This window comes from Podarcis pityusensis, assembly GCF_964106645.2.
Source record: "Podarcis pityusensis genome assembly, chromosome: 18".
NCBI lineage: Eukaryota > Metazoa > Chordata > Lepidosauria > Squamata > Lacertidae > Podarcis > Podarcis pityusensis.
In genome coordinates, this window is record NC_138043.1 from 5,968,565 (window position 1) to 5,981,615 (window position 13,051).

General features: G+C 47.5%; 1 protein-coding gene across 3 annotated transcripts in view; it reads right to left on the reverse strand.

The window, feature by feature from the left end:
• Positions 1 to 11,485, reverse strand: part of ACSBG2 (acyl-CoA synthetase bubblegum family member 2) — a gene marked incomplete at its 5' end in the record, with an annotated part of 50,873 nt that extends 39,388 nt beyond the window's left edge. For 2 of the 3 annotated variants that reach the window (XM_080988876.1, XM_080988875.1), the window contains 2 exons: positions 459 to 587; positions 11,405 to 11,485. In XM_080988876.1, the coding sequence (XP_080845002.1) occupies positions 459 to 571 (113 nt within the window). Of the gene's footprint in view, positions 1 to 458; positions 608 to 11,404 lie in introns of those variants that run through there. The other variant, XM_080988874.1, reaches the window with a different exon arrangement.
• Between the last annotated feature and the right edge of the window lie 1,566 nt (positions 11,486 to 13,051).

The window sequence follows — 13,051 nt, forward strand, 5'->3', positions numbered from 1 at the left end:
CATTAGCAGCTGGAGAGGTGTTAAAAAACCTGGGACAGTTCCCTAGAATCCATGTGGGCACTGTGTTGCACTTTTAATTTGGAAATCCACCCTGATGGAAGTCAAGACCGGGCTGCAAAACTACAAATAGTCATAGGGGGAGGTGAGCCTTAAATATGTCATTATATTTGTATTTCCTGTTTGATTCGGTAAATCTCCCCTGGAAAGGCTAACGTTTGATGCAACCGGTCTGGGAAAATTACTGAGCAGACGCTTAGACTTGATTTCATCAGAACTGAGTGAAGATGGCAGCTGCCAGCAGCAAAAAGACCTTTGGATTGATTTGACAGAAACACCAGCGTGTGAGGAGATGCTGCAAACTTATAGAGGTGAATAATATATACCTTCGGGTATATAAAACTCAAACAAAACAAAACTTGCATGCACAGACACGCAAGGGAGAGAAAGGGTTAACCAACCTGGGGGAAGTGGCCACAATGACATCATCGATGGACACACTGCAGGGCTGTTGGACAGGAGACTGCATGGAGACCCCAAGAGAGCCATTCGCCATCGCCACTTGAGCTGCCATCTTGCACAGCACCTCCCTGTAAGGAAAGTCGCCCATTTAGATTAAGGAGGACTCTTGTGGAACTGCAAGGGACGCGGGTGGCGCTGTGGGTTAAACCACAGAGCCTAGGACTTGCTGATCAGAAGGTCGGCGGAGTGAGCTCCCATTGCTCAATTCCAGCTCCTGCCAACCTAGCAGTTCGAAAGCACATCAAAGTGCAAGTAGATAAATAGGTACCACTCCGGTGGAAAGGTAAACGGCATTTCCATGCGCTGCTCTGGTTCGCCAGAAGCGGCTTAGTCCTGCTGGCCACATGACCCAGAAGCTGTACGCCGGCTCCCTCGGCCAATAAAGCGAGATGAGCGCCGCAACCCCAGAGCCGTCCATGACTGGACCTAATGGTCAGGGGTCCCTTTACCTTTACTTGTGGAACTGCAACTGTGCCCCATCAGAGAGAGATGGGAGAAACTGGCTTCCATGTGCATTTCCTGCCTTGCCACCCTTGGCCGACCCTCCTCTATTCTCCCCCCAGCTTTTATGGATGTAGAACTGCCCGCCCCCCAGCTAATTTCATCTCCCAGCTCAGCATTCAATGGAAGCAATTTCCATTTATGCAAAGAGAATTTGCAACACCAGAGAAGCTCCTCTGCCTGTTCATGGGAAATTCAGTTGCGGCTGAGAAACCTCCCGGGCGGAACATGATGCAAAAATCCATACAAATAAAACTCTTTGCATATCAGGTCTGAGCAAAAAAAGAGAGAGACAGACAGACAGATCGGAAATATTCAAGAAGGAACATCAGAGTTCACACAGTCGCAGGAAGGCGTGCAGTTTCAACAGTCTTGTTTGTCTAATTTGCTCACTTGTCTGATTACCTGGTTAAAAATTAAGGAGCACTTCCACCTGTCAGGACCCAAAATGCACAGACCCAAGTCACAACACGGTTCCGTTTTAAGATTTTGCAACCCACACAAAGCCAGCGCAAGAGATTTGCCCCCCCCCCCGTCACAGTGAACCGTAGCTTTGGAAAGAAAGGGTTCGGATTAGCAATGCTCCCTTTCGCATCAGCAGACTTTGGGAAACTCCCGAGGCTTGCGCAAGTCCAAAAAAATAACTTTACAAGAAGAAACAGAAACACGACGTGTGGGGAAATCCCCCAAAACAGCCCAATAAAGGGACCGCTTGTGCTTTGTGGCCACAAAATGCCACTGGTCTATTTCAGGGAACTGGAATGGAGTAACCTGGGACAGGGCACCCCGAGCGAGGATCACTCCGCGCTGCAACTTGGCCCATGTTTTTGTCTCGTTTCCGTGATGAGGATAAGAGCTGGCCAGTTAATGGACTACGGCGAAATGGCGGAAACTAACTGTGGAAAGCTCAGAAATCAAGATGACAAGATATTTTTTTTAAAAAAATGGGAAATGTTTATTATGTATTTGCAAAAGTATAGTTAATAGCATTGGCAGGATTTTAAGAGCACTTGTAATTTTAGAGACGGCCTAGGAAACTTGAGGTTAAAAATAATTTGGAGTAGAAACGATATGGAGATGAAAAAGGAAATTTAAGGGAGGGAAGTCACGGGATTCGGAGAATCCCATTTTATGGATTTGATATTGGTTTTTTTGTATCCTTTGTTGTTTATTTTTATTACTTTTGTTGAAAATGTAATTAAAAAATATTATAAAAAAGGAGGAAACAAAGAGCTGGCCGCTTATTTGCAATTTATTAGCTTCTCAATCTTACACTGAGAAGATTCCAGCTGGAAATGCAAAGCTCTTTCCCACATGAACTGAAGTATATAGAGTTTCTCTCCTTCCTTCCTAGCTGACACTACGAGAGAGAGAGAGAGAGAGAGAGAGAGAGAGAGAGAAGCGCGTTGCTCAGCACAGACTTCGCTGCACCTGCTGCCTCCTCACTTCCAGCCGCCCTACGGCAGCCAAAATCATCCAAGCCGTTTCAGCCAATGAGAGGGCTGCCTAGCATCATCCCAGCTCCCGTCATGTGAAGTCGGGTCCCCAGACGCAGCGGCAAGCTGGGGTTACTACAGCGCATTCACCTACTAGCAGCGGTGAGCTCAGCAGCCGTGACTCCTCGCCTGAGCCACAGTCAGCAGATCTGACTCATTTTTGCACTTTGCACTGCAGTTGTTGTTGGTTTGGTGCATGCATGCAAAATAGCACCTTCCAAAACACATATACAGTGGTACCTCAGGTTACATAGGCTTCAGGTTTCAGACTCCGCTAACCCAGAAATAGTACCTCGGGTTAAGAACTTTGCTTCAGGATGAGAACAGAAATTGTGCTCCGGCGGTGCGGCGGCAGCAGGAGGCCCCATTAGCTAAAGTGGTGCTTCAGGTTAAGAACAGTTTCAGGTTAAGAACGGACCTCCAGAATGAATTACAGTGGTACCTCGGGTTACATACGCTTCAGGTTACATACTCCTCTAACCTGGAAATAGTACCTCAGGTTAAGAACTTTGCTTCAGGATGAGAACAGAAATCGCGTGGCGGCTGTGCGAGGCCCCATTAGCTAAAGTGATGCTTCAGGTTAAGAACAGTTTCAGGTTAAGAACGGACCTCCGGAACGAATTAAGTACTTAACCTGAGGTACCACTTGAAGCAGGTGCATTCCCACATTTTAAGGTAAAGGTAAAGGACCCCTGACCATTAGGTCCAGTCGTGACCGACTCTGGAGTTGCGGCGCTCATCTCGCTTTATTAGCTGAGGGAGCCGGCGTACAGCTTCCGGGTCATGTGGCCAGCAGGACTAAGCCGCTTCTGGCAAACCAGAGCAGCACACGGAAACGCCGTTTACCTCCCCGCCGGAGCGTCCCACATTATAAGTACACATAAAAACCTCAGCACCGTCACAACTGTGGAAATAAAACGTGCGTTTGCTTCTCCACATAATGAGGACTGCAACCTTGCTTTGTCAGCCTGCTAGCCTACCTGGAATTCTTGTCACCTACAGCTAGCAGGTGGGCCAGTATGGAGCACCTGAATGCTGGAAGCTTCCCAAACCCCTTAAAAGCTGAGGAGACCTGTGACCCAGATGTTGTCGATACAGACAGCTCTGTCCCAGGGTTCCAGATGCAAGTTTTGGGTTGCCCTCCACCAGGCCTGACTCAGAACAGACCCATCCATGTCGCCACCAAGGGAGCCCAGCCAACCAGTTTCAGTGGGTTTACGCGGAGTAGGACCAGCACTGGCTACGAGCCATTTTTATTATTTATTAACTTCACAGGGATGCGGGTGACGCTGTGGGTTAAACCACAGAGCCTAGGACTTGCCGATCAGAAGGTTAGAATCCCCGTGATGGGGTGAGCTCCCGTTGCTCGGTCCCTGCTCCTGCCAACCGAGCAGTTCAAAAGCACACCAGCGAAAGTAGATCAATAGGTACCGCTCCGGCAGGAAGGTAAATGTCGTTTCTGTGTGCTGCTCTGGTTCGCCAGAAGCGGCTTAGTCCTGCTGGCCACATGACCCGGAAGCTGTACGCTGGCTCCCTCGGCCAATAAAGCGAGATGAGCGCCGCAACCCCAGAGTCGGCCACGACTGGACCTAACGGTCAGGGGTCCCTTTACCTTTTAACTTCACATGCCACCCTTTCATTCAGAGATCACAGAGATTTACAACATAAAAACACAGAACATAATGAATGAAGCAATAATCCTCCACTTCTTGGAATAACCAACAGAATGTTCTGTCTCCCTTTCAGTGACTATCGCGGTGGCAAAGGAATTCGTTGCAATCCAGTGACACATCAGAGATGAAAGCTCTGAAATCGTACATTAAACGCATGCTACTGTGTAATGGATTTAGATTAAGCCCATGTTATCCGGGCTGCCTTTCTTCCTTTCTTTTAAATAATTAGCTGCTTTTTCCTCTCAGCCTTAAATACCTCGCAGTGCTGAGAGGGCAAATGGGCAGAGGAAGGCGACGGGCGATGCTTGCCACCCTGAGCTACTCGGAGGAATGCAAAGGTGATGAATGAAAAGTCTACAGTGCCATAAAACACAATGCATCTCTCAAGGGAGGGAATCCAGGTTGGATGCTCCTTGGGGCAGAGTAATAATAATAATTTATTATTTATACCTGCCCATCTGGCTGGGTTTCCCCAGCCACTCTGGGCAGCTTCCAACAGAATACTAAAATACAATAACCTATTAAACATTAAAAGCTTCCCTGAACAGGGCTGCCTTCAGATGTCTTCTAAAGGTTTGGTACAGTGGTACCTCGGGTTACATAGGCTTCAGGTTACAGACTCCGCTAACCCAGAAATGGTACCTCGGGTTAAGAACTTTGCTTCAGGATGAGAGCAGAAATCGCGCAGTGGCGGCAGCGGGAGGCCCCATTAGCTAAAGTGGTACCTCAGGTTAAGAACAGTTTCAGGTTAAGAACGAACCTCCAGAACGAATTAAGTTCTTAACCCGAGGTACCACTGTAAACATAATCATAAGCTCCATTGCAAAAAAAAAAACCCACCAAAAATTAACAACCAGTTTCATTGGGGGTGGAAATGGCGAGTAGACAGTCTGTTGTGGCGACTACCACCCAGACTGGAGATTAGTTGTATTTCTGAATTTCTAGCACTGCTCCTTGCCGGCCCGACTTGGGGGGAGGGTGGTGCCACATATTGCATCTTCCAATGTAGATGTTTGACTACTGAGCTAATGGTTTATTTTTTTAGGAAGGGGTGGGGGAATTGATCCAGTTTCTGCGTTTCCGCTTCCTTATGCAAATACTCAAACAATGCCGCAATTTGTCAACAGAGATGGCTTACGCAACTGCGGTCGGTCGCTAGGGTGTTTTGGAGAGTTTTCACCTGCAGTTGGGGGGGGGGATGCTATGGGGACACAAGAGTCCACACTGCCCTTGCCAAACAGGTTAAAATAACAGATTTTTTGTCATGGAGCAAGACCGCCGCAACCTCCCATTGTTCCGAACAGCTTGCTCAAGGACAACCAGTGTTAGAAACTCAGAAAGATAATGGCACCTTAAACTTAGGTTATGGTCACCGCAACAGAATGCTTGGGGGCCTTTTCTCCCCACAATAAAATTTATTTTTAATCTCATTTCTATACCGCTTTATTTTTTAAAGAAGAAAAATATCCAAGTGGTTTACAACACATTGAAACGTCAAACAAATTCAAGCTTCCGGGTAAATAATCCACATCCTTCTCTAAGGGGCATTTTGCTTTCCCCATACCGATTTGTCTGCTCAATTTAGAGAAATGCCGCATAGCAGGAGGACAGGCTGGTGTAGTGGTTAGAGCATGGTAGGCAAACTAAGGCCTGGGGGCCGGATCCGGCCCAATTGCCTTCTAAATCCGGCCCACAGACGGTCCAGGAATCAGCATGTTTTTACATGAGTAGAATGTGACCTTTTGTTTAAAATGCATCTCTGGGTTATTTGTTAGGCGTAGAAATTCATCGATTTCCCTCCCAAAAATATAGTCCAGTCCCCCACAAGGTCTGAGGGACAGTGGCCTGGCCCCTGCTGAAAAAGTTTGCTGACCCCTGGGTTGGAGCATCAGACTAGGACCTGGGAGATCAGGGTCTGAATCCCCACTCCATCATGAAACCTTGGAGTCAGTCGCAGCCTCTTCGCCTTCCTCACAGGGTCGTTGTAGGGATTAACTGAGGCGGGGGCTTCTTGGAGGAAAAGGCAGGAGATATATGCAATGAATAAGCTCTTCTACTGGCCAGCCAGATGGAGAGGTCAGTTGCAAACCTGGCATCCAGAGATCTCCACGGGGTTCGCAATTGGAACCCGCGCCAGTGGCAAAATACGCCTGGTGCCTGTAGAACTTTGGACGTTTTGCAAAGAGCTGTCTTGAGTCTCTGAGACTCACTGTCAGTGAAGACTGTTCTGAACTGTTTAAGTTCAGAATACAGTGGTATCTCGGGTTACATACGCTTCAGGTTACAGACTCCGCTAACCCAGAAATAGTACCTCAGGTTAAGAACTTTGCTTCGGGATAAGAACAGAAATTGTGCGGCAGCAGTGGGAGGCCCCATTAGCTAAAGTGGTGCTTCAGGTTAAGAACAGTTTCAGGTTAAGAACGGACCTCCGGAACGAATTAAGTACTTAACTCGAGGTACCACTGTAACTGTATGACGCCGTCACCTACGTACCCAGTTTTTTAATGGGTCAGAACAAGTTTAAGAGGGTCTGTATGCGGATCTGGGGCATTATTCCACGGTGATAGAACTCCACTGTTTGATGAGATATTGAATGTTAACAGTAAGACCAACATCTCCTCTCTTGGGAAATCTACCCTGCAAATGCATTGTTACCAGAATTCTGGAGAGAATCCTAGTGAGGTCTCCAGGGCGATTTCTCTCCCTCTTCTTGGTTACATTTTTGGCCTTGCTTTGTTTACCGCTCCAGGGAACTGGGGGGGAATTGCCATAAAGCTTTTTCATGGAAATGTACGGTTGGAAGGGTCTTCAAGTCCAGACCCCCTGCAAGGCAGCAATCTAAGCTCGACAATCTCTGGCAGGTGCCAATACGATCTCGACGTAAAAACCTCCAGTGAAGATCTCACCACCTTCTGAGGACGTTTGCTGTCAAACAGCCTAAGCCGTTCTTCCTGATCTTCAGGGCCCCTTTCCAAGTCTACAAGCCTATGATTATACGACTCCCCTAGTTTAGGTGGAGAGTCCCATGGACTCTTGAGAGTCCCATGGACTGCAAGAAGATCAAACCGATCCATTCTGAAGGAAATCAGCCCTGAGTGCTCACTGGAAAGACAGATCCTGAAGCTGAGGCTCCAAGACTTTGGCCACCTCATGAGAAGAGAAGTCTCCCTGGAAAAGACCCTGATGTTGGGAAAGATGGAGGGCGCAAGGAGAAGGGGGCGACAGAGGGCGAGATGGTGGGACAGTGTTCTCGAAGCTACCAGCATGAGTCTGACCAAACTGCGGGAGACAGTGGAAGACAGGAGTGCCTGGCGTGATGTGGACCAGGGGGTCACAAAGGGTCAGACACAACTAAACGACTAAACAACAACAACAAAGTTTAGCTGGAATCCTTTTCGTAACTTGAAGCAATTGGCTCGGCGGGTCCTACCCTCTGGAGCTGCAGAAAATAAGATCGGTCCATCGTCCATGATGTTTACTGCCCTTCCAGCAGAATCATAGAATCACAGAACTGTAGAGATGGAAGGGGCCCCAGGGTAATAATAATAATAATTATTATTATTATTTATACCGTCCCATCTGGCTGGGTTTCCCCAGCCACTCTGGGCGGCTTCCAACAAAATATTAAAATACAGTGGTACCTCTGGTTGCGAACAGGATCCGTTCTGGAGGCCCATTCGCAACCTGAAAAAAATGCAACCCGCGTCTGTGCTCGCGCGGGTCACGATTCACCGCTTCTGCACATGCACATGACGACATTTTGTCTGTCTGCGCATGCACGAGCAGCAAAACCCAGTAGTAACCCTTTCTGGTACTTCCGGGTCGCCGCTGGACGCAACCTGAAAACATGCAACCTGAAGCAAACATAACATGAGGTATGAAAGTACAGCAATCCATCAAACATTAAAAGCTCCCCTAAACAGGGCTGCCTTCAGATGTCTTCTAAAAGTCTGGTAGTTGTTATTCTCTTTGACATCTGGTGGGAGGGCGTTCCACAGGGCGAGTGCCACTACCGAGAAGGCCCTCTGTCTGGTTCCCTGTAACTTCCCTTCTCGCAGGGAGGGAACTGCTTTCAAACTGCTAGGTGGGCAGGAGCAGGGACCGAGCAACGGGACCTCACCCCGTCGCAGGGATTCGAACCCCCGACCTTCCGATCGGCAAGTCCTAGGCTCAGTGGTTTAACCCACAGTGCCACCCGCATCCCCTTTTAGTGTTACAAAGCTGTTAATTGAAATCAGCTGCGCTGAGCAAATTAAGCTACAGGCACTGGGCACCAAAGATGAGCAACACCCACCAACCTTCAGATTAATTTTTTTTTTTTTAAGAATATGCTGTGCATTTGGAGTTCACCTTGTTGGAGACGCACCACTGATCAAAACAATCTTTCCACAAGCATCTACTTGGCTATAGTTAGGACAGAATGCTGGACTACAGGGGCCGCTGGCAAGCTTCTTATGCTAACCGACGAGTAACAAGGAATTACTAGGAGATGAGCGTGGGGCGCAGGTGGCGCTGTGGGTTAAACCACAGAGCCTAGGACTTGCCGATCAGAAGGTCGGCGGTTCGAATCCCCATGACGGGGTGAGCTCCCGCTGCTCGGTCCCTGCTCCTGCCAACCTAGCAGTTCGAAAGCATGCAGTACAAGTAGATAAATAGGTACCACTCCAGTGGGAAGGTAAACAGCGTTTCCATGCGCTGCTCTGGTTTCGCCAGAAGCAGCTTAGTCCTGCTGGCCACATGACCCGGAAGCTGTACGCCGGCTCCCTCGGCCAGTAAAGCAAGATGAGCGCTGCAACCCCAGAGTTATCCGCAACTGGACTTAACGGTCAGGGGTCCCTTTACCTTTTAACTAGCAGATGAATTGAGAAAAAGGAAGGCTTCCGTAGATCTACATTTTTGTCTGCAAGAAAGCCAGTTCCCGAGAGAGGAAGAGAAAAAGCAAGTTCTATTTTTGCATCGACACCAGCGACTTCTGCTTTGGAGACTAAAGCTGCAACAGTAGTCACAGAAGAGAGACACCCACACACCTCTCCCGGAGTTAAAAATGACAACACTTCCGGCCCTCTCGCAGGAAATGTGCTGAAGCAAAGGTAATTTTTCACATTCCGGATGTCACACCTAAATGGCCCCTTCTTTAGCAAGGATTGCTTCAAAATGTGGTACATCAACTCAGGGCTGCCCCTGTTCCTCTCCCCAAAACACCCCGGCTGATTCTGCTGAAGGGAGACCTCAGCCCCCAAATCTGACCCACCCCCCCAAAAAAGGATGACCTCACAGAGGAAAGGGGCACGAAAAACGCTTTGCAAAAAGTGACCTCCTTTCTCAAAATAAGACAGCTAGCTCGTCTCAGCAGCCTTCTTTTTAAAAGGAGGATCAGAGGTTTATGATAAGAGCATCCTATTCTGCGGAAGAGATAAAGACACACAGGCTTCCATACAAAATACACATACAGTGGTACCTCGGGTTACATACGCTTCAGGTTACAGACTCCGCTAACCCAGTAATAGTGCTTCAGGTTAAGAACTTTGCTTCAGGATGAGAACACAAATCGTGCTCCGGCGGCGCGGCGGCAGCAGCAGGAGGCCCCATTAGCTAAAGTGGTGCTTCAGGTTAAGAACAGTTTCAGGTTAAGTACGGACCTCCGGGATGAATTAAGTACTTAACCCGAGGTACCACTGTACAGCAAGAGACAGTGGGTGGGGCAGGGGAGAATGGGAGCCCAGAATTTCAGTTTTCACCCTGCCCTCCCTGTATGAGGGTTGTGGGGACCTGTGGACCCTTCAAATGTGACTGAACATCTCGCCTCCCTTAAAATAAATGATAATACGAACACAGTAAAAACGGTAAGTGTGACAGATAAAAATGTATACGGACACAGGAAAAATAAATAAAATAAAACCGCATTCAACTATTGCATATGGAAAGAAAGAAAGAGGGAGGGTCAGTTAATTCAGTTCTCAATAAAGCCCATCGTTCCTTGACGATTGATCGTGTTGGTTGCTGGGAACTGGAGTTCAATAACATGGGTGTGGAGTTCTGCCATCCTCTTACCATGCTCAGGGGATAACTAATCTCCATCTGTCTAAGCCTACCTCACAGGGTTGATAAAATTGGGAGGTTTAGAAGGGGCGGGGTAGAGCGCTGCAAGCCCACGTTGCTGAACTCCTGCAAACCTGAACACATTTCAGGGCATTATTTAATTCCCTGCAGCTGCTTACAGTTCAATTTCCAGCTGTTTTTTCCTCTTTTCTTTAAGCTTTTAGGGTACAAATGTCTATCAGGGCTGAACATCTGCCACCAGCCACCCCCCTTCCCACCCATTTCTCACAAAGCTTCAACTCACCCCCACCCAACCCAAAAGCCCACCCACCCAAAATAACACTAGAACTGTGTGGACCCCTTTTCATTTTCTCTATTAGGGACCCTTATGGAACAGGCGCAGCCCCTACTAGCCTGTTTCCTCAATGAGGGGTTTTTCAAGCCCACCCCCCAAAAAAATCCTGGCGCTCTTGAAAAAAGTAGCTGTAAACCACGGTACACAGCCTCCCTCCCCACCCAGAAACTAGTTTAAAAGGAAGAGCCCTCAGGCAACCCAAGCCTCACATGCACCCAATTTAAATGCAATGTGCTCTTCATTTTTACTACCACTACCAGAAGCAGCTATGTTATCCTATATATCATTAACTCATATACCTTCACACCTGAGGTCCAAGGGCGGGTTAATATTAAAACGCCAATCTTTAAAAAACCGTTTATAATTAACCAAAAGTTGAGGGGGGGGGGGAAACGACAGGTTTTAAAACCCTCTTTTCCCTACAATAAAACCCCAGGGCAGCTTCCTCAAGTATCAAGGAATGTACAATAAAGCTGAATCGCAACCATTCATATTTATGATTATTATTTGATAAATAACGTTTATTGAATGATTTTATTCTACAAAAAAAAATACAGCCATACTACCACTAAATACAATTACGAAATAAAAATTACATACATCAATATTTAGTTTGTTATGTGTTCTTTACCGTCTTATTTCCTCCCAAACATTTATGATTATTAATTGAATTGGTCTGTATTTTTAACCCCGCCTCCCATAGAGGCAAATGAAGCACACAAAGTGTCCCCACCTCCCAAAAGGACGCATCCCACTCCACAAACCTCCCCCACCCGCAAAAAAGGAGGAAAAACTGAGCTAAATCTCCCTACCTCTCTTACCTGCCGTGTTGAGAATAGCTTCTGCCGCAGAACAAGCGGCGTGCGCGGTCCCTTTTAAAGGCTGGAGGCGTGGCCTGTAACACGGGGGCGTGGCCTCCCCGCCCGCTCCACATCTGTCTCTGCCTTTGCCATTGGCTGGAGGACGGGCGCGCGAGGCACGCGGCGCCATCTTGGGAGCGGGCGAGAGGCTCAGCTGCGCTTCATTCACCAGCCGGCGGCCACGCCCTCCTTCTGCGCACGCGCGAGCGCGTCTTTATGTATCGCTGCCGAGTAACCCCCGGTCATTGACCTCCCCGGTTCGCTGAATGAATGAATGAATGAATGGGCGAGCGAGCGGCTGGCGGCGAATGAATGGGAAGCCCGCCGCCACGTGTCTCTGGATTGTGGCTCCTGGACCAGGGGGGCGGGGGAATGAAGGGAGATGAAAACCGGAGGCGGGAGACCAGTTTTAAGTATAAGGCGAGTGGCCCGCGGAACTCCTGGCCGCGTGATGCGGCGGCAGTGGTTGCTGCAAGCCAATTATTATTATTATTATTATTAATTAATTAATACCCCGCCCATCTGGCTGGGCTTCCCCAGCCACTCTGGGCGGCTTCCAACAAAATATTAAAATACATACTGCATAAAACATTAAAAGCTTCCCTGTATGCTACAGGGAACCAGGCAGAGGGGAAGCTGTTCAGGGAAGCTTTTAATCTGTGATATTTTACTGTATTTTTTGTTTCTATGGAAGCCGCCCAGAGTGGCTGGGGAAACCCAGCCAGATGGGCGGGGTACAAATAATAAATTATTATTATTATTATTATTATTATTATTATTATTGTTTCTTTTGTGAGGTCTTTCTTTAAATTGTATTTTAATCAACTGGTTTTTATTATTGGTTGTTAGCCGCCCTGAGTCCGGTCTTGGCTGGGGAGGGCGGGGTATAAATATTTTTATTATTATTATTTATTATTACAAGACTCTTTAACAAAACGCCCGGAAATAACTACAAAACAAACGAAAGCAGTAGCAGCTGAAGTTTTATTTGTTTTTTTCCAAGTGCAGCGCAGTTCCTCCCCACCCGCCCTCCAAGCTAAATGCTAAATGGTCTCATCCTTGGGCGTAGCGGGGGGGGGGGGGGAACAATCGAAATACTTAATATTTAAATACTTAACTGACCAGTCACGTCGGTTCTGCCTCCCCCCCCCCCCCACAAAATTCCTGGCTATGCCCATGGTCTCATTTACTATATGATATCCGTATTCAAACGATTGTTTAAGGTGAGAGGCGGCACCTGTTATGATGATTCTTTTCCACCGAAATACCTGTCATCTTCCAGCGAAATTATCGTAATAGGCAACCCACACTCCCCCAAGAAAAATAATGTTATGGGCACGGTAAGAGTCCCTGTTGTATCCCGTTGTGATTCCTGAAATGCAAGGGCTATATAATTATATGATGGGAGTTTTCTCTGGGAAACATTTATTGCCCTGTATTTAATCACATGCTGCTTTTAAAAACAAAGCCCTTACTAAATGGTTTATTATTAAAAAAACACCAAAACCATTTTGCAATTGTTATTTAAAAATACTTAACAATGTTGCTGTTTTAAAGAGCAGAGACTTTGGCTATCATCATTAACAGGCTACTTTGTGGATTAGTTGG